Source organism: Dendrobates tinctorius, unplaced genomic scaffold (genome assembly GCF_039654945.1).
Source record: "Dendrobates tinctorius isolate UK_male_01 unplaced genomic scaffold, ASM3965494v1 ptg000145l, whole genome shotgun sequence".
In the NCBI taxonomy this organism is placed as follows: Eukaryota; Metazoa; Chordata; class Amphibia; order Anura; family Dendrobatidae; genus Dendrobates; species Dendrobates tinctorius.
In genome coordinates this window covers 12,256,085-12,278,697 of record NW_027361812.1, presented here as the reverse complement: position 1 = coordinate 12,278,697, position 22,613 = coordinate 12,256,085, and the positions used below count along the sequence as shown (strand labels likewise).

Here is a 22,613-nt window from a genome sequence, read left to right as displayed (position 1 = left end):
GATTTTGCTAAACGTTGTGGATTTCCTATGACACCTCTGCGGACGCCTATCCCTTTGAGGGGTATTGATGCTACTCCTTTAGTGAAGAATAAACCTCAGTTTTGGACCCAGGTGGTAATGCGGGTCGCCCCAGACCATCAAGAAAATTGCAGATTTTTGGTGTTGCATAATTTGCATGATACCATTGTTCTGGGGTTTCCCTGGTTGCAAATCCATAATCCAGTTCTGGATTGGAAATCTTTGTCTGTGGTGAGTTGGGGTTGTCGGTGTGCCCTTAGTGATGCTCCTGTTTTCTCCACCTCTCCCCAGTCGCATGATGTTCCTGACTATTTGGCTGACTTTTATGATGTATTTAGTGAGAATGAGTCTGCGTCTTTGCCTCCTCATAGGAGTTATGACTGCAATTGAGCTGAACCCGGGGTGTAAATTCCCCAAGGGTCAGCTTTTCAATTTATCTGTACCCGAGCACGAGGCTATGCGATCCTATATTAAGGAGGCATTGGAGAAGGGTCATATTAGACCATCCTCTTCACCCTTAGGTGCTGGGTTTTTTTTCGTGGCTAAAAAGGATGGTTCATTAAGGCCTTGTATTGACTATCGTGCCCTCAACAAAATTACTGTTAAATATCAGTATCCGTTACCCCTGATTTCTGATCTATTCTCCAGAGTTAAAGGTGCTTGCTGGTTTACCAAGCTTGACCTCTGGGGGGCGTATAATCTTATTCGCATTAAGCATGGGGATGAGTGGAAGACGGCATTTAATACTCCGGAGGGACATTTTGAGTACCTGGTGATGCCTTTTGGGCTCACTAATGCCCCTTCTGTCTTCCAGTGCTTCATGAACGATATATTCCGAGACTTTGTGCATAAATTTTTGATTATCTATCTGGATGATATTTTGATCTTCTCCAAGAATTGGGACTCTTATGTGGAACATGTTCGGACTGTGTTCCGGATTTTGAGGGAGAATTCCCTGTATGTCAAGGGATCGAAATGCCTTTTTGGGGTACAGAGGGTTTCATTTTTGGGATTTATTTTGTCTCCGTCAACTATTGAAATGGACCCGGCCAAGGTACAGGCCATTTATGATTGGGTTCAGCCCACTTCTTTAAAGGCCCTCCAGAAGTTTTTGGCTTTTGCTAATTTTTATTGGAAATTTATAGCTAATTTTTCTGGTATTGCCAAGCCATTGACGGATTTGACTAGGGAGGGTGCTGATGTGCTGAATTGGTCTCCGGAGGCTGTTTCTTCCTTTCAGGAGCTGAAGCGAAGATTCACTTCTGCTCCGGTTTTGCGGCAACCTGATATCTCACTCCCGGTTCAGGTGGAGGTGGACGCTTCTGAGATTGGTGCAGGAGTGGTGTTGTCCCAAAAAGATCCTGTGACATCTAAAATGAATCCTTGTGCTTTCTTTTCCCGAAAGTTCTCCCCATCCGAACGTAACTATGATGTGGGGAATCGGGAACTGTTGGCCATGAAATGGGCATTTGAGGAGTGGAGACATTGGTTGGAGGGAGCCAAACACCAAGTCGTGGTCCTTACTGACCACAAGAATTTGATTTACCTGGAGTCGGCCAAGCGCTTGAATCCTAGACAGGCTAGGTGTGCCTTGTTTTTCACACGTTTTGATTTTGTGGTCTCTTTTCTTCCGGGCACTAAGAATGTCAAGGCAGACGCCCTGTCTAGGAGTTTCCTTGCTGATTCTCCTGTTGTGACTAAGCCTACTACCATCTTAGGCGAGGGGGTAGTTCTTTCTGCCATCTCGCCCGATTTGAGACGTGCTCTGGAAGAGTTTCAGGAGGACAAAACTGAGCGTTGTCCCAGTGGAAAGTTGTATGTTCCTGACCAGTGGAGGAAGAGAGTGATGTCTGAAGTTCATTGCTCTGCATTGGCTGGTCATCCAGGTATTTTTGGTACTAGAGATCTGGTGAGTCGGTCTTTTTGGTGGCCCGCCTTGTCTCGTGATGTCAGAAATTTTGTGCAGTCCTGTGGGACTTGCTCCCGGTCTAAACTTTGTTCTCGCTCTAGTGGCTTGTTGATGCCTTTGCCGGTGCCCAGGAGGCCATGGACCCATATTTCAATGGATTTTATCTCTGATATGCCTGTCTCTCAGAGAATGACTGTTATTTGGGTGATTTGTGATAGATTCTCTAAGATGGTCCATCTTGTACCACTCCCTAAGTTGCCATCTTCCTCTGAGTTGGTGCCCTTGTTTTTGCAACAGGTGGTTCGCTTGCACAGGATTCCTGAGAACATTGTATCTGACAGAGGAGTTCAGTTTGTGTCTAGATTTTGGAGGACTTTCTGTTCCAAGCTGGGAATTCAGTTGTCCTTCTCCTCTGCGTTTCACCCTCAGACCAATGGGCAGACGGAGAGAACAAACCAGACTTTGGAGTCGTATTTGAGATGTTTTATTTCTGACGATCAGGATGATTGGGTTTCATTTTTGCCCTTGGCCGAATTTGCTTTAAATAATAGAGCTAGTTCTGCCACTTTGATGTCACCTTTTTTTTGTAACTTTGGTTTTCACCCTCAATTTTCTTCAGGGCAGGTGGAGCCTTCTGCCTGCCCAGGTGTTGACACTGTGGTGGAGAGAATGCACCAGATCTGGGACCAAGTAGTGGATAAGTTGTCTCTCTCCCAGGAAAAGGCCCAGCGGTTTTCCAACCGGCGTAGGACCGTTGGTCCCCAGTTTAAGGTGGGTGATATGGTTTGGTTGTCATAAAAAAATATCGCTATGAAGGTGGCTTCTCCTAAGTTTAAGCCTAGATTTATTGGACCTTACAAGATTTTGGAGATTATTAATCCGGTCTCTTTTCGGTTGGCTCGTCCTGTCACATTTAAAATTCATAATGTGTTTCATAAGTCCTTTTTGAAGAGGTTTGTTGAACCAGTAGTTCCTGTGGTGGCACCTCCTGACCCTATATTGGTTGAAGGTAACATGGAATATGAGGTAGAGAAGATACTGGATTCCTGTCTGGCTAGACGGAGACTCCAGTATTTGGTTAAGTGGAAGGGTTATGGTCAGGAGGATAATTCCTGGGTCTCTGCCTCTGATATTCATGCCGAAAGATTGGTGCATGCCTTTCATCAGGCTCACCCGAATCGCCCTGGTGGCATGGATGAGGGTTCGGTGACCCCTCCTCAAGGGGGAGGTACTGTTGTGAGTTCATTTTTCCCTTCACCATTGAGGTCTGATGAACTCCCTCCTCTGGTGAAGGAAGGCAGTGAGACTGATTACCAAACACCTGGGCAGCTAGATGATAACTGGGTGGCTGGAATTGAGGACTGGATATAAGGCTGCCGACGCCCTTCTTCCTGGCTGGTGATTTTCCTGCTGGATTCTTGGAGACCAGTCTGATTCCTGCGTCTCAAAGCTAAGTTTTTCTGCTCTGCTTTGTACTCTTCAGTTTTGTTTTTTCCTTGTTTTTTGGGAGTTCTGCCATCCCCGGCCGGGGGTGAGCTGAATTCCATTTTTGTCTCTGATCTGTTGATCTTTTGCTCTGTCTTCAGAATATACCTGAGTGCTGATATAGTCTTTTGAAGCCTAGCGACTTCAGGGCCTGTTTTTCCTATCAGTCGGTTGGCTCATTTTGATAGGGTTTTTGCGGATGGCAGACAACAGCTTTCCTATCCTGTCCTATGTAGTTAGCTTGGGCCCCATCATTTGCTCAACCTATCTTTCTATCTGTGTTAGTGTTTTCATCTTGCTTCACCGTCATTATATGTTGGGGGCTGCCTATAGCTTTGGGGTCTGCTCTGGGGCAGTTTAGTTTTTCCCCTTTCTGTCTTTAGGCTATGTAGCTCTCCGGCTGTGATCGAGGGGTCTAGGGAACCGTAGGAACCCCCCACAGCTACTGCTAGTTGTTGTGGATAGGTTCAGGGGTCTGCAATCCGATAGCTGCCAACCTCTCTGGTTTTTCTGGACTTAGCTGGTATTTTGTTTTTTCCTCCTTCGGTGACTCATCATAACAGCGGAGGGTGGCAGAGGAATTGGGGTAAAGGAGCAGGTATCAGACAGGAGCAAGCCAACTCCTCCACCATGTTTATTGCTGGGGCGAGGGGTGTGAGAGAGATGGAATCCGCCATAGGAAAGCGCAGCTGGAGAGGCTGTGTCAGAGGGAGTGAGCCAGGTTTCAGTGATGGCGAGGAAGGAGAGTTTGTTGGTGATAAAGAGGTCATGGATAAATAATAGCTTAGCATCACATGTAGCGATATCGCTAGCAATATCGCTGCTGCGTCACAAAATTAGTGACGCTACAGCGATATTGCTAGCGATATCGCTGTGTGTAACGGGCCCTTTACTCACGAAACCCCTGCAGGCGGTGCTGTCACCGGAAAACTTATTGGGCAACGGGAGGCATGTTATTGTCGGCATAGGTGTGGGTGTGGACACGCGCAAGACAGCCTCTGCGACTGCCTGAGCAGCGGCCACTGTAGCATTCGCAATTGAGGTGGAGCTCTCAATAGCCGCCAACCTGCACTCCAGCTGCCGAATGTACCACTGTAGCTGCTGCAGGTCCGCCATTACTAGCCAGACCCTGGAGCTAGTATAATGTTAGGGATGGCGGAGCGCACTAATAAATAAATAATAATAAGTACGTTCGCCACCCGGGGTCCACCGTGCAGTAGGTGTTACACCGCTGTTAGATAATGGCAGACGCACAATATGGCGGTATATCGCTCACGGGTTGAACGTCACCCGGTGTGCACTGGGCATACTCTGTTATCTCCACAGAGACGCTTAGAACTTAAACGTAAATACTGAGCCTGTTGGACTCACAGGTCTCAGAGAACTGCACGCACGGTATATGGTCACAGGAGCTGAACCCAAAGCAGAGGGTCAGGGTCCGTCTAGACCTACCGTGTGTGTGGCGTCGCTACCGCGGACGCCCACAGATGCTGCTGATTGCAGCACGGCGACTGACTCAGCTGCTTTACGTCAGTGCCCAGAGGAGGCGCACTGTCGGACGCTAGTTAGGTGAAGATATGCACTGTGGCCTATATCATGCCACTGACTGGTGCTGACTCTAATACTAAGTCCCTATCCACACACATAATATCAGAGGGAGGGGAGTCTTAATGAGTCATTCGCAGGCACATGCATCCGTCATCATTCACACAGGTAGCAAGTAGAGTCTATACTAGCGCATGGCTGAGCGGCCATGCGGGCCTTTTATAGCCGTGCGTTTCCGGGATGTTCCAGATCTCTGAGATGGACCCATCAGATCAAGAGAAGGACCTGAGCACGTGACTCCCGATCTCCACTGGGAGATCGTCTCGTGAACATGCTAAGTAGATGAGAGGACTTAGCCTCTGGAGTGGCTTGCTGCAGAGCAGGCTGCGCTACTATTGCTGGTCCAGAGGTGGCAGCAACAACCAGACCCAGAGAACTGGTCTGAGCAGGGTGTCTGGATCGCTGAGATTGCTGTGCAGATCCCTGAGAGGTCGGAGGGGAATGGGAGACCGCTGGCTGCATGGCTCTGGATTCCTGCTGTGCAGCTGCAGGAACCCTACGCCTAACAATTAGTGCCTGTTACTATTGGGTTACATTCTTGTCGATCAATGTCTACAACTATCAGACTTTGTTTTTTTTAACTCTACTCGCCCCACCTTAATGGTAATCTCTTTACATCCCACTTTCTGCAAAGACTGACCATTGCTGGCAACTACTGTCAGCTCATCACTTGGACCACGAGTAAGTTCAGAGTCAGCCCAATACCGTTTGTAAAGGATATATGGCATAGTTGTCACCTGAGAGCCGGTGTCCAGCAAATCGTTGGTGGGGATGCCATCAATCACCACTGGGAGTACTGGTCGCCCTCTGACGTACTTGGCTCGCCAATTCTTTGGGCCTTGTTGTCCTACTCCTGGGGGTTGGCCGTTTAAATAACAGAATCTTGCGATGTGGCCTGCCTTGCTGCAGCAGTGGCAGATGGGACGTCCATTCTGGTCATAGCGATCATTGTCCCTCCCTCTGAGCAGTGGGATCTTCTTCTTCCGTAGCCAGGGGACGTCCTCTGGACTGGAGGCCAGCTGGATCTTCTCTTTTGAGGACACTTGCATGGACTGCACGGTTTTGGCAAGTGCAGCCATATATTTGGCCAGCTCTTGGACCTGAAGGCGTAGTTCCGCAGATGGATCGTTATCCAGAGTCTGTGCATCAGCCTCCACAGGGCTCTAAGGGAAGGATGCTGCCTCTTGGTGGTATGTAATTGTTGGGCACCTAGGGGGCGCTAGGCAGCTGACATCTGGTTCATGCAGCACCCGGATAGCCCTGTCTTTAAAGTGTGCGAAGTCTAGATCAGGGTTCTGTAGGGCTATAATGCGCAGCTGTGCTCTGTGGGTGCTGGATAGGAGTCCCTCAATAAACTGCTCCTTTAACGATTTGTCTCCATCCCTCACGCTGTCTGGGTCAATCTGCCTGATGGCCCGCAGCGCCTCCTGAAGGGTAAGAGCATAGTCCCGTATACTGTCCTGCACTCTTTGTTTGCACCCAATGAACGTCATTTTTACTTCTGCTGCAGTTCTGGTGTCAAAGGTGCTCCTCAGCTTAGCCAGAACTTGCTTAACAGTCTCTTTATCAGTGTCCTGGACTTTACTTCTCTTTGAACTGCACCAGTTAGCTGTCCAATAAGGATGTTTACTTTCTGGCTTTCAGACAGAGGATACACTTCAAATAAACTGCACAGTCTCTCCTTGAAATCGTTCAGGGTATGTGACTCCCCTGAGTATTGCGGTAGCCAGGTCGCTCCCGGTATATATGGCATTGATAGCAGCATTATGGGGGCTGCGGCGGCGATCGCTTGATCTTGCTGCGCTCTGGGAGCTGCGCTGGCCGCTGGATTCTGCTGCGCAATTGAAGCTGCGGTTGCACTTGTACCTGCATCTTGTGGCGCTGTGGGGGGTACTGTGGCGTCCACTGCTACATCTTCTCCTGCATCAGACATTCTCTTCTCCCCCAGTTAACTTTAGTCAGGCTCTGAATTTCCATTGGCTTACCAGGCTGTAGCTCCGCAGGCTGGATCAACAGTGCATGCCGGGATTCCAGGCCTCAGCTCCTTGCTTCCCGCCAGCTGATATCTTTGCGCTCAACACTTCTCTTTTCACACTCTCTTAGGTTCCGCCCATGACGGCACGCCCCTTCTGTTTCCCGCGCCGTGTGGCTTGGTAAAGGTGGCAATTGCACAATTCAATACAGTTTAATACAGTCTATGGTACACAGAACCTGGTGATACCGGGCTTCCATATCATGTTTGTGACGCCAAGTTGGATCGCCCACCAGGGCAAGTGGGGTACTTGGAACCGGGCCACTTCTTAAAGGGGCAGTGTCACAGCGGTGGTGACCCGGTCCGTGGCCCTGGGCGTCCAATAAAAGGGATGTATTTACAAGGGATGAAAAATAAAGAGTTTTTGTAAAGAGTATTCGTGACTCCACCTGTGGTATCTGGTCAGAGGCGACCAGCGCTGCAGTGCAGATCCTCTGGGACAGATGGTGGGATGCAGCAGAGTTGGAATAGCTCTCCACAGGCAGAGCTGAGTCCCAGGGCAGATGAGAAAGATGTTTAGGAATAGATGGTGATGTAGTGTGGAGCAAGGGATGTAGCAGTGCTGAGAAGGTGATGCAGGAAGAATTCAAAGGACACAACAGAGTGCAGTTTCTTTTACCTTTTACTGTGCTTTGTAGGTACAGTCCAGGATCCAGATTACAGATGGTACAGGAGTTGGTCAGCCTGGAAGCAATTTGAGAATCTCTCTTTGCAGATGGGTTGTGAGGTCTCCTTTCTAGCACTATTCTGAAGTACTTGCAGTTCTGAACTCCACAAAAGTTCCTCTTTCTGTCTGTTACTTAGAACTCCACTCGCATGACAGGTAGCTGTAGCCTCCTTCATGAACTGCCCTTAATGGCATCTCTGGCTCACACGTTGCTACTGTGTCGTCGAGTCTCAGTTGGAAACAGAGCATTTACAGCCTCTGTTCCTCTGGTTTCTGCTGTGGGACTTTTACTATCCACACAGCCTTGGACTCTGGTGTCCGGCCTCTACGATTCAGCTTAGGGACGAGCTCTGCTCTAGCTCTAGTCCCCAGCTCGTCTCCACATGTCCACACTCTTCTCTGTCTACACTCTAACTAACTAACTTCCTATTCTTGACCACAGAGAGCAGCTCCTCTGCAGTTAGGTTCAGAGCTCCCTCTGCTGTCCTAGAGTAGGAACGGTGTTGTGTGCTGGAACTACCTGATAAAGAGATCCTTTCACAGCTCCCAGGCATGACATCACTCCCCCTGGAGGGAGGCAAAGCCACTGTGGCAACCGTACTCCTGGGGGCGCCACAAAGGGACAAATCAAGACATATTAAATACATATAACACAGCCAGTAGTCTACATAGATACGAAATAGGTGTGTCTAAATAAGACAAAAACCTATCCTCATCCTCCTACTGCAGACCACCACAGTATACCCAAAGTATAGATGTCCAGAAAAAAAGTTTGCAAATAAGTTAGAAACAATAAGAATATCTATTATTTACAAATGAATGAATAACTATTTGTAACAGAACACCACCAATGGAGCCAATATAATTCATTTGATATACAATTCATTAAGAATAACTAATGCAAGTATTTTATCAGAATAAGAATCATAATGGTCACTGCTGTAATACACAAACTCAAGTGAGGACTGAATATAAAATGGAGCTGTGAATAAAGGAAAAAAAAGGATGAAGATACCCATGCATTCGCAACCATCTCAGTGTCTTCCCCAGGGGTAAAGTTAGTATATAGTCAAAGGTTGTCCCTACTACATCATTAGAAATAAATTAAGAATAAAAATAAACATTACCAGATGTGGAGGACATACAGTGTAATGGTATTGGTAATGGAGGGAATTGGCTTCTAAAAGTGCAAATAGCGCATGCGCAAACAAAAAATATAAATAAAGTTGGTGTAAAGCAATCATCACACAGGCGCTACTCTTTTATTCAGTAAGCATCAATCAGTGCACAGATGCCGACACGCAACTAGACAGAATATAACTTGAGTGCAGGTGTCAGTACTGTTACATCAGGTAAAGTGTAACCAATCACTACACACGCGCCTCTACATTACATTGAGAATGCTCTGTAAGATTTCAATACTGTGCTTTTGCAAGCAGATACTTGATAAGATCTACAGCACAAGCATGAGATAACGGCGATATATTAGTTAGATGAGCGCATGCGTAAGATATCTCAGCCCTCCTTACAATTTATTAACCGCTAGCGTATATGTAAAAGGACAAAACCTAAATACAGAGCATATAATGTGAACCATTAGGTATAAATATTAGTACAGCAACCATGTTGGAGGTAAGTATATGATAAAATAAATAAAGCGAATACAAAGCAAATGCTGTGTGGATAGTACAAAACTGTATGAAAGATAAAGGACCAATTTGGCCATAATGCATATACACTCACTGGCCACTTTATTAGGTACACCATGCTAGTAAGGGGTTGGACCCCCTTTTGCCTTCAGAACTGCCTCAATTCTTCGTGGCAGAGATTCAACAAGGTGCTGGAAGCATTCCTCAGAGATTTTGGACCATATTGACATGATGGCATCACACAGTTGGTGCAGATTTGTCGGCTGCACATCCCTGATGCGAATCTCCCGTTCCACCACATCCCAAAGATGCTCTATTGGATTGAGATCTGGTGACTGAGGAGGCTATTTGAGTACAGTAAACTCATTGTCATGTTCAAGAAACCAATCTGAGATGATTCGAGCTTTATGACATGGCGCATTATCCTGCTGAAAGTAGCCATCAGATGTTGGGTACATTGTGGTCATAAAGGGATGGACATGGTCAGCAACAATACTCAGGTAGGCTGTGGCGTTGCAACGATGCTCAATTGGTACCAAGGGGCCCAAAGAGTGCCCAGAAAAAATTCCCCACACCATGACACCACCACCACCAGCCTGAACCGTTGATACAAGGCAGGATGGATCCATGCTTTCATGTTGTTTACGCCAAATTCTGACCCTACCATCCGAATGTCGCAGCAGAAATCGAGACTCATCAGACCAGGCAACGTTTTTCCAATCTTCTACTGTCCAATTTCGATGAGCTTGTGCAAATTGTAGCCTCAGTTTCCTGTTCTTAGCTGAGAGGAGTGGTACCCAGTGTGGTCTTCTGCTGCTGTAGCCCATCTGCCTCAAAGTTCGACGCACTGTGCGTTCAGAGATGCTCTTCTGCCTACCTTGGTTGTAACGGGTGGCAATTTGAGTCACTGTTGCCTTTCTATCAGCTCGAACCAGTCTGCCCATTCTCCTCTGACCTCTGGCATCAACATGGCATTTCCGGCCACAGAACTGCCGCTCACTGGATTTTTTTTCTTTTTCGGACCATTCTCTGTAAACCCTAGAGATGGTTGTGCGTGAAAATCCCAGTAGATCAGCAGTTTCTGAAATTCTCAGACCAGCCCTTCTGGCACCAACAATCATGCCACGTTCAAAGGCACTCAAATCACCTTTCTTCCCCATACTGATGCTCGGTTTGAACTGCAGGAGATTGTCTTGACCATGTCTACATGCCTAAATGCACTGAGTTGCCGCCATGTGATTGGCTGATTAGAAATTAAGTCTTAACACACAGTTGGACAGGTGTACCTAATAAAGTGGCCAGTGAGTGTATATATAAATATATGAATCAAGCATCCAATCAATGGCAAATACCGACTATATAGGACAAAAACAGAAGAGATCAAATAAGATCATAAATAGTATGTAAGTAATAGATACAATGTAAATAGTCAAAAAATGTATTAACCCCTTAGTGACGGAGCCAATTTACAGCTTAATGAACAGGCCAATTTTTACAATTCTGACCACTGTCACTTTATGAGGTTATAACTTTGGAACGCTTTAACGGATCTCACTGATTCTGAGATCATTTTTCCGTGACATATTGTACTTCATGTTAGTGGTAAAATTTCTTTGACATGACTTGCGTTTATTTATGAAAAAGACGGAAATATCTCAAAAATTTTAAAATTTTTGCAATTTTCAAAGTTTTAATTTTTATGCCCTTAAGTCAGAGATATGTCACAAAAATACTTACTAAATAATATTTCCCACATGTCTGCTTTATATCAGAACAATTTTGGAACCAAAATTTTGTTTTGTTAGGAAGTTATAAGGGTTAAAAGTTGACCAGCGATTTCTCATTTCTACAACAAAATTTACAAAACCATTTTTTTTTAGGGACCACCTCACATTTGAAGTCACTTTGAGAGGTCAAAAAGACAGAAAATACCCAAAAGTGACACCATTCTAAAAACTGCACCCCTCAAGGTGTTCAAAACCCCATTCAAGTAGTTTATTGACCCTTTACGTGCTTCACAGGAACTGAAGAAATGTGGAAGGAAAAAATTAACATTTAAAGGGGTTGTCCGGGCTTTTCACATAATCTCAGTACATATCTGGGCTGCAGAATTATGACAATAAGTAATTTACTTTCTGTCACTAGCTTGCACGGTTTTCTAGATATTCTGAACAGAACGTCCAAGCGGGGGTGTTATGGCATTGAAATGAGAACTAGTCGTAACCTCCTACTCTACTCCAAACATGCCCTCTATAGCAACAACCCCACCCTCCATAGCTACAGGCCCTCCCCGTCCACATGAAGAAGCCCTCATCACACAGTAACAAATCCTCCCCCTCTAGCAGCCTCACTGCAGAGAGCAGACCACCCAGCTGCTCCTCCCCCAGACACACCCTGAACAGTGATCTATGGAAAGTGAAACTGGTGAGGAGGGAAAATCGTCCTGTATTCTGGGAGAGGCTGCTCCCATCAGTATTTGTGTCATTAGGGACACAGTGCTCACACATACACTGCACCAAATCTGCTGCTGTGTGAAGACATCAGTGACACAGAGCTTTCTCATTCACACAGCAGAGGCTTTGTCACACAACAGATTACATCAGTGACTGACATCCCCTGTGCAGATTAGAAGCTGCAGACCCCCATCACTGGCCATCACAGTCTGTTCTCACTACTGCCAGCAGCCTGGGACAGTGAGGGAAGGAATTACTGATATTGAGTTATGTATTGTAATCATGGAGTGGCCCAGAATACAGGACGATTTTCCCTCCTCACTAGTTTCACTTTCCATAGATAGAACACTGTTCAGCGTGTGTCAGGGGGAGGAGCAGCTGGGTGGTCTGCTCTCTACACTGAGGCTGCTGGAGGGGAAGAATTCGTTACTATGTGATGAGGGCCTGTAGCTATGGAGGGTGGGGTTGTTGCTATAGAGGGCATGCTTGGAGTAGAGTAGTAGGTTAGGACTAGTTCTCATTTCAATGCCATAACACCCCTCCCTTGGACGTTCTGTTCAGAATATCTAGAAAACCGTGCAAACTAGAGACAGAAAGTAAATTACTTATTGTCACATTTCTGCAGCCCAGATATGTACTGAGATTATGTGAAAAGCCCGGACAACCCCTTTAACTTTGTTTTATAAACATTTTATTTCAGAACCAATTTTTTTATTTTCACAAGTGTAAAAAGAGAAAATGAACCACAAAATTTGTTATGCAATTTCTCCTGAATACGTCGATATCCCATATGTGGGGGTAAACCACTGTCTGGGCGCACGGCAGGGCTTGGAATGGAAGGAGTGCTGTTTGACTTTTTCAATGCAGAATTGGCTGGAATTGAGATCGGACGCCATGTTGTGTTTCGAGAGCCTCTGATGTGCCTAAACAGTGGAAATCCCCAACAAGTGACACCATTTTGGAAACTAGACCCCTTAAGGAACTTATCTAGATGTGTGGTGAGAGCTTTGAACCTCCAAGTGCTTCACAGAAGTTTATATCGTAGAGCCGAGAAAATAAAAAAATCATATTTTTTCCACAAAAATGATCTTTTCGCCCCCAAATATTTATTTTTACAAGGGTAACAGGAGAAATTTGACCACCAACGTTATTGTTCAATTTGTCCTGAGTATGCCCATACACCATATGTGGGGGTAAACCACTGTTTGGGCGCACGGCAGAGCTCAGAAGGGAAGGAGTGGCCTTTGACCTTTTCAGTGCAGAATTGGCTGGAATTGAGATTGGACGCCATGTCGCGTTTGGAGAGCCCCTGATGTGCCTAAACAGTGGAAATCTCCCATAAGTGACACCATTATGGAAACTAGACCTCTTAAGGAACTTATCTAGATGTGTGGTGAGCACTTTGAACCCCCAAGTGCTTAACAAAAGTTTATAACGCAGAGCCGTGAAAATAAAAAACATTTTTTTCCTCAAAAATGATTTTTTTAGCCCGCTATTTTTTATTTTCACAAGGCTAACAGGTGAAATTGGACCACAAAAGTTGTTGTGCAATTTGTCCGGAGTACGCTGATACCCCATATTTGGGGGGAACCACTGTCTGGGCACATGGCAAAGCTCAGAAGGGAAGGAGTGCCGTTTGACTTTTTCAATGCAGAATTGGCTGGAATTGAGATTGGACGCCATGTCGCATTTGGAGAGCCCCTGATGTGCCTAAACAGTAGAAACCCCGCACAAGTGACCCCATTTTGGAAACTAGACCGCCAAGGAGCTTATCTAGATGTGAGGTGAGCATTTTGAACCCCCAAGTACTTCACAAAAGTTTATAACGCAGAGCTGTGAAAATAAAAAATCATATTTTTTCGACAAAAATGATCATTTCGCCCCCAAATATTTATTTTTACAAGAGTAACAGGAGAAATTTGACCACCAACGTTATTGTTCAATTTGTCCTGAGTACGCCCATACTCCATATGTGGGGGTAAACCACTGTTTGGGCGCACGGCAGAGCTCAGAAGGGAAGGAGCGCCATTTGACTTTTTCAATGCAGAATTGGCTGGAATTGAGATTGGACGCCATGTCGCGTTTGGAGAGCCCCTGATGTGCCTAAACAGTAGAAACCCTACACAAGTGACCCCATTTTGGAAACTAGACCCCCAGGGAGCTTATCTAGATGTGTGGTGAGCACTTTGAACCCCCAAGTACTTCACAGAAGTTTAAAACGTAGAGCCGTGAAAATAAAAACTCATTTTTTTCCTCAAAAATGATTTTTTAGCCTGCTATTTTTTATTTTCACAAGGGTAACAGGACAAATTGGACCACAAAAGTAACCCCAGGTTACAAGCACTTAACCCCCGCTATCATATTTCACAGTGGCATTGAAGGGTATGTGCACACAATGATTTTTTCAGGCAGATTTCACCTGTAACCAGTTAAACACTAAAAAAAGGCAAAAAGAATGAACACATGCAAAGCAATGTAAAGACAACTTCATGTATTCAGTCTTTTGAGCGTCTTTTGCCCATTTCATGCTTCTCAAGCCCCAAAGCAGCAAAAAGGAATGAACTGACCATTCTTGAGCTCACTACTTTATATATAGTTTTAACAAAATATGGACACCAAAGCCGACAAGAAAACTAGTATAAAAACACCAAAGAAAATGTTTTATAAAAGAAACATGGTCAAAACTCAGTGGGTCATCTAGTATCACAGGGAATCTGTAGATTGGTTACATGGACGTCTTCCAGCCCAGATATGGTATAAAAGGAAAGATTTATTACAGAACATTCAGACCAGACCCGAGAAAAGAAGGAGCACTAAGTGATAGGCGCAAGATGCAGCATGCACCATATTCATTTATTCGTCTTACTCAAATCTTCTATTTCAATATTCCCAACCTTCAGTTCTCATCTCCTCTTACACTGGGTTCTTCATCACGCAACGTTTGGATGTCGCTCAGAATTTGAGAGCACAGTGTGCAGAGTGTTGGAGGAATTCTACATCGATCTAATCTGCCTAGCTGGGTTTGGACCGACATTATCAGGTAAGTTTCTCATTGGATGGAGAGGTAAAGCACACAAATGCATTAAAGGGTTAAAGGGGTTATCCGGGACTATTTTTTTTCTTATTGGCCTAACAACTTACAGGCAGGTACTTCTGCCCAGCGCTAATCTGTGCCGGTTGAGAGCAGTCATGGACCGTGCCTGCCGGCAATTGTGCGCCTTCCGGTGACTTCATGTCAATAAAGCAGCTATTCCTTTACTGCTCTGCTCTGTTGACAGGACGTGACTGCAGACGTCTTGCTAGAATCAGCATGATGTCGGCAGTGACTCCTTGTCCACAGAGCAGAGCAGAAGAGGAATAGAAGCAGAAGAATCACTGGCAGGAGAGGTCCGTGACCAATCTCAGCCAGCACCTAGCAGAACATTACCTGTTTGCAAGATCTTAGGCTAATATGAAAAAATAAAATAGTCCCGGATAACCCTTTTAAAAAATTGTATAAAAGTCAGCAAATTTTTCCAAAAACAGCACCACTCGTGTCCATGGGTTATGTCTTGTATTATCTCTCAGCGCTATTCAAGTAAATGCTGCTATACAAGTCACGGCCAAGGGACAAGTGTGGCGCTCTTTCTAGAAATAGACCGTAAATATAGAACTAAATTATTAATGGAGGGAGAGCAGTAAGCCCACCATGCACCTTCATTATACAATCAAGGAAATCAATAATTTCATAATCCGAAGGAAAACAGTTATGATAGAATCACATGAGAGCAGTAATAATTGTGGGAGAGTATAAAAGAGATGTCATGGACAACGCAAATACATAAAGGGGCACTCCTGGGTTATATAATCCATAGTGGGAGGTCTCTGGGTTGGGAAATCATCGATGCATGAAGAAATAGAGATCATTGTCGGACTGGACAGATTAGTGGTCTTAAAACTGAATTTTCTTAGCCTTTAAAACCCCTTAAATGACCGCTCACTGCCGCTCAATGCCAGACGTGGCCCCTGCAGTAGTAAATCAGAACCAATTGGACAAGCTGCATAATAATATAGAGACTATACTGAATGTTGTAATACAATGACCCCCTGCACATTGCCGTCAATGGTTGTTACATCTTGTGATATTTCACCTTTAGGTAACATTGTGAAACACTAAATGGAAATGGAGAAATCCCCAGTGAGTGGATGGAGAGTCCACAGCTGCACGGTGTGCTTCATACTGGTCCGTCTGTTATACAGTGGGGAAAAAAAGTATTTAGTCAGTCAGCAATAGTGCAAGTTCCACCACTTAAAAAGATGAGAGGCGTCTGTAATTTACATCATAGGTAGACCTCAACTATGGGAGACAAACTGAGAAAAAAAAATCCAGAAAATCACATTGTCTGTTTTTTTTTCATTTTATTTGCATATTATCGTGGAAAATAAGTATTTGGTCAGAAACAAAATTTCATCTCAATACTTTGTGATATATCCTTTGTTGGCAATGACAGAGGTCAAACGTTTTCTGTAAGTCTTCTCAAGGTTGCCACACACTGTTGTTGGTATGTTGGCCCATTCCTCCATGCAGATCTCCTCTAGAGCAGTGATGTTTTTGGCTTTTCGCTTGGCAACACGGACTTTCAACTCCCTCCAAAGGTTTTCTATAGGGTTGAGATCTGGAGACTGGCTAGGCCACTCCAGGACCTTGAAATGCTTCTTACGAAGCCACTCCTTCGTTGCCCTGGCGGTGTGCTTTGGATCATTGTCATGTTGAAAGACCCAGCCACGTTTCATCTTCAATGCCCTTGCTGATGGAAGGAGGTTTGCACTCAAAATCTCACGATACATGGCCCCATTCATTCTTTCATGTACCCGGATCAGTCGTCCTGGCCCCTTTGCAGAGAAACAGCCCCAAAGCATGATGTTTCCACCACCATGCTTTACAGTAGGTATGGTGTTTGATGGATGCAACTCAGTATTCTTTTTCCTCCAAAAACGACAAGTTGTGTTTCTACCAAACAGTTCCAGTTTGGTTTCATCAGACCATAGGACATTCTCCCAAAACTCCTCTGGATCATCCAAATGCTCTCTAGCAAACTTCAGACGGGCCCGGACATGTACAGGCTTAAGCAGTGGGACACGTCTGGCACTGCAGGATCTGACTCCATGGTGGCGTAGTGTGTTACTTATGGTAGGCCTTGTTACATTGGTCCCAGCTCTCTGCAGTTCATTCACTAGGTCCCCCCGCGTGGTTCTGGGATTTTTGCTCACCGTTCTTGTGATCATTCTGACCCCACAGGGTGGGATTTTGTGTGGAGCACCAGATCGAGGGAGATTATCAGTGGTCTTGTATGTCTTCCATTTTCTAATTATTGCTCCCACAGTTGATTTCTTCACTCCAAGCTGGTTGGCTATTGCAGATTCAGTCTTCCCAGCCTGGTGCAGGGCTACAATTTTGTTTCTGGTGTCCTTTGACAGCTCTTTGGTCTTCACCATAGTGGAGTTTGGAGTCAGACTGTTTGAGGGTGTGCACAGGTGTCTTTTTATACTGATAACAAGTTTAAACAGGTGCCATTACTACAGGTAATGAGTGGAGGAAAGAGGAGACTCTTAAAGAAGAAGTTACAGGTCTGTGAGAGCCAGAAATCTTGATTGCTTGTTTCTGACCAAATACTTATTTTCCACCATAATATGCAAATAAAATGAAAAAAAAACAGACAATGTGATTTTCTGGATTTTTTTTTCTCAGTTTGTCTCCCATAGTTGAGGTCTACCTATGATGTAAATTACAGACGCCTCTCATCTTTTTAAGTGGTGGAACTTGCACTATTGCTGACTGACTAAATACTTTTTTTCCCCACTGTATGTATCGGCTGACTTTATGGACTTGACGCAGTGGTGTATGGAGAATGGATCTACTCACATCATTACATACATGTGCAGTATAGCAGGAGTAGGGGGGACACATGGAGCCCCCGGGTAGTCATGTGGGTGGTGGGCACCACGGCTACCTCTATGAGCTGCAGGATACGGTATCAGCTCTTTTAGAAATCACATACAGTATTTTGAGGTCATGACTGGGTGATTTTTTTTGTTTTTGCACTTTACATTCCCCTCCCCCTCTTACAACAACCACAACTTTTTTCTAGTTTTCCATTAATTTTAAATGTTGCTGCATTGGAGTTTCATGGACCTATCAATATCAAATATACTTCTTTATGTTTTTCATTTCTTTACTTTTAACCTGAGAACTTTTTTTAATTCTTTTATATTTTTGAAAGCACAATTTTTTTTATTTCTTACTTTATTTTTTAGTCTTTAATTGTTAGAACTCTTGATTTATATAAAGCAGTGCATCAGTACTGAAGAATTGTGTGCAAATGATGGGCTTCTAGTATGCTTTGCTTATATAGCGCCATCATATTTCACAGTGCTTTACAGATATCATCATCACTGTCCCCATTGGGGCTCACAATCTAATCTCCCAATCAGTAGGTCTTTGGAGATTGTGAGTACACCAATGAATCTAAGGAAACCCACGCAAACATGGAGAGAACATACAAACTCCTTGCAGATGTTGTCCTTGGTGGGATTTGAACCCAGAACCTCAGCACTACAGTTCTAATCACTGAGCCACCGTGATGCCTTGGGCTTCTGGGTGGTCTTCACAGGAGAACCAAGATGGCGGCGCCTCCAGGACAATCGATCAGCCCCTGTAGCAACACTTTGGACTATGGGCAATAAGCACGTGAATTGTTCTCCACTGGAATCACAACTCTTAAATGTTGTTGTCATAGATTAATAGCTGCATTTATGGGGTTAAACAGCAGCGATGGGAGTGTGTACATCACAGTTTGGGGGAGTGTGAAAGTAATCCTGTCTGACAATGTGACAATGAGAATGCAAAAGTGGAGCAGAGTTAGTGACTATGGCTGTGTCAATGCTGGCTCCTATATAGGATTAGTGGGGGTAGGAGATGCTGTACTTTCCACTCTGTGCGGTTACAGGACCCATCACAATATTTTCACTCAATTCCCTATAGCTGAACGATATATGTCAGGAATATGAGCTGCCATCTATTAACTGCAGCTACTTTACCTGTCCCACGCCGTAATCCATATCTGGGCCATATACAGTTTACAACCAGGAGCAGTGCTAAACGTGACAGTCCCGGCTGTAAACTACTGCTGAATGAATGAGATGATGTCAGCGCTTGCTTCAGAGATACACGCTGACGTCACTGAGTCTGCCCTCCCTGCCAGCCTGACCCGCGCTGAACTCTGCAGCATAGGAGAATGAACTGACATTTTCCCAAGCTCAAGAGTTCAGCGCGGGTCACTGATGCTGAGTTGCCTCACAGCCTGACCCGCTGTGAAATATATCTATTTCATAGGCACATCTTCTTGACCACAACAGGTTACACTACTTGTGTTGCCCATAGCAACCAATCACTAAGCATCTTTCATTTCACCAGAGTTGTTTAAATGATGAAAGCTGAGCTATGATTGGTTGCTATGAGCAACAGTTTTCCCACTCCACACACCTCGGCAGACACTGTCGGGCTGGTGGGAGAAATCTAGCATCCCCGGGAACATAAGCTCCCAGCCATTGTCTGCCCCCCAGAAAGGAGCAGAGAGCACATGACAGAAATGTATCACCCCCCTCCTCCATTACTGCCGTGCTCCATTGTTACTGGCGTAGAAAATCGCATCATCAGTGGCCGAACACAGAGACAGACTGCCAAATTACATAACAGCACATCTCCAGGAACTTCCTGCTCAGCACCATCCAGCTCGGGACTATGGAATGGAGGATATGTATGATGGGTGTATGGGCACAGGACTAGGGGATAGAGGATGTGTGATGGGTATATGGGCACTGGACTGTGGGATGGAGGATATGTATGATGGGTATATGGGCATGGGACTATGGGATGGAGGATGTGTATGATGAGTATATGGGCACTGGACTATGGGATGGAGGAAAAATTAGAATTTTTAATAACTGTTAGTTACTATGCCCGCGCAACGCCGGGCTCTTCAGCTAGTATATATATGTATTCTATCTGTTCTATTTTAACCTGTCAGTGTGATTTTACAGTAGCCACACACAAATTGCTGGCTTTTCAAAGGACACCGGTGTGTAAAATTCGGACAGCACTCGCATGTGTTTCTTCACTAGCAATGTGTTAGGGTTGCGGATCGCACTAAATATAAAATATAAGGAAGTCCAATCGCAACCCGGGGTCCACTGTGCAGAGATGGAAACTGCTGCTCAGTAATGGCGGAGCACTAAACACCAGGGGATAACCGCTGAACCGGTGTGTACAGGAGCAAACTCTGTTACCTCACAGAGCCGCTGGAACAAGTGCCAGAGCCTGTTTATCCTCACAGGACTCGGCAAGAGAGCTTAAGTGCTAAGACACAGGACTCTGCCCCAAGGAGTCAGGGTTAGAGCCCCTCTAGCGCTCAGCACCGCAACCGCGATGCCTGAACAGACACCCATAGGATGCTGTGCCCTGTTAGAAGTCACAGGGTGTAGCTGAACGTTGCTTACCGTACAGCGCAGCTCTGGCGGACGCCACTAACCAGCCTAAACGCAGGGCTGGAAAGCGCATAGGACATGCACAGCGCTGCACTAACTGATGCTGAAGTATCTGCGGTAGCGTAGTGCCTTAGGTAGATTGGCGCACACAGGCGCTAGCATGTGTGAGGTGCTGGGAGCACTGCGGCGCTAGACAGCGCCACAACTCGGCACCGACTCTGAACTCTAAACCCTACCAACATGCGTATCAAAGGGAAGGGGTTTCATAATGAGTCATTCAGCTGTTCACAAGCATCCATCACACACATCACTACCAATTACTGTCTATACTATCACATGGCCATGCGGCAATATGACTCTTTTGTAGCAGCGTCCTTCCAGGACCTTCCTAGTGGTCCAATGGGAGCAGCAATAGGACCTGAGCATGTGACCTCAGACGACTTCCCACGGGCATGCTCAGTGGGCCGACAGATAGAAAGTCCCAGGAGCTGCTGGCTATTGCAGGTTACTATAGCTGAACCCTTATTAGCAGCAGTAACCAAGCAAGACGCTGAGAACGGCATCTTTTCTGAGCAGGCTCCTCTGCGGCCAGAGAGGAATTGCAGAAGGCGAGGCTCGGGATTCCTCCTGTGCAGGGGCAGGAACGTAACACAAAGAGGAGCTAATTAGTGATGGGTCATTCAGGAACAATCTGGTACAAAGAGCGAGTACCCCAGTGAGAGCCACTAAGTATTCCGAATGGCTCTCACCGGCGTAACCAATTTAATTGGTTACGAGCAAGTAGGTGGAATTTTGGCCGCAATAACATCAGCTTAAATACCATGTTTCCCCGAAAGTAGGACCCCCCCGAAAGTAAGACAGGGTGGGGGTTACGGGGGGGTCCTTCAATGTAAGGCCTCCCCCGAATGTAAGGCAGGGTTGGGGGCCGCTGTGAAATGTAAGGCCCTTACCTTTGGGCCGCCGCTGTCCCCCATTGGGTCCCCAGGCTCCAGAGGTGTCCTCAGGTGCAGCTGGGCGGGTCCAGCGCTCATGGGGTTAACTCGCCGTGTTAACCCCGCAATCCGCCCAGCTCAACAGCTCATTGGCCACCCCTGTTCCCCACGTCACCGCCGGCCCCCGGCTCGAGCACTGATTGGTCCAGCAGCTCGGGCTGTAATTGGCCGCCCCAGCCCCACGTCACCGCTGTTTCCCTGCTGATTGGCACAGCGTTCCCTGCAGCACAGGCCTTCCGCACCCACAGCCGCACCGCAGAGGAAAACGTCCAGCATTTAAAAACCAAGTAGGGAAACATGTACTGTATAGGGTATGGGGCTGTGTGCAGTGGGATACGGCACTGTTATGGGGTGTGGGGCTGTGTGCAGTGGGATACGGCACTGTTATGGGGTGTGGGGCTGTGTGCAGTGGGATACGGCACTGTTATGGGGTGTGGGGCTGTGTGCAGTGGGATACGGCACTGTTATGGGGTATGGGGCTGTGTGCAGTGGGATACGGCACTGTTATGGGGTGTGGGGCTGTGTGCAGTGGGATACGGCACTGTTATGGGGTGTGGGGCTGTGTGCAGTGGGATACGGCACTGTTATGCGGTGTGGGGCTGTGTGCAGTGGGATACGGCACTGTTATGGGGTGTGGGGCTGTGTGCAGTGGGATACGGCACTGTTATGGGGTATAACAGCATGTTAATAAATGTTAATTTATTGGTTAAAAAGAAATTGTCATTTTTTTTCGGCTAATGTAAGACCTCCCCCGAAAGTAAGACAGGGTGGGACTCTTTGGGGTAAAATTAATGTAAGACAGGGTCTTACTTTCAGGGAAACACGGTATGTGTAGATCTATTGTGAACACATATTTAATAGGGATCCATTTAGAATCCAAAAGAGCAGTCTCTTTTTGGTGAGCGGAACCAGAAAAGTCAGATTACAAAAAAAGAGGCGGACTGCCCATCACTAGCGCTAATATAACGGCCCCTAAAGTAGACTGGACGTCTCCGGGCCAAACCAGGGACCTCACATGGCACAATGGGGATGCGGTATCACAGCGCCGGGCCGCCAATAATCTGCGGCCATCACCAGCCCCATTGAGACAGGTGAGTGGACGAGTGTCTGTGAAGAGCGGAGCCCCCGCGTGCAGCGACTAAGGCTGTGGCATGGGAGGCACAAACAACTCATTTTATTTTTTTCAGGCGGGATTATCAGAACCAGCAAACTTGTCGTTATTTTTCAAAGCAATCAGTGTGAGAGAACTTATTTCAGTGTGGCCATTATGGAGACACTCA

The 22,613-nt window shown here is 46.1% G+C and overlaps 1 protein-coding gene across 2 annotated transcripts in view; it reads right to left on the bottom strand.

The window, feature by feature from the left end:
• Positions 1 to 22,613, bottom strand: part of LOC141049614 (protein kinase C delta type-like) — a 47,937-nt gene that overhangs the window by 25,119 nt on the left and 205 nt on the right. The window contains exon 1 of one of the 2 annotated variants that reach the window (XM_073546196.1): positions 21,292 to 21,510. The exons of the other annotated variant lie outside the window; for it this stretch is intronic. Coding sequence (XP_073402297.1) covers positions 21,292 to 21,372 — 81 coding nt within the window. The 5' untranslated portion in view covers positions 21,373 to 21,510. Of the gene's footprint in view, positions 1 to 21,291; positions 21,511 to 22,613 lie in introns of those variants that run through there. 2 annotated transcript variants of the gene reach the window in all.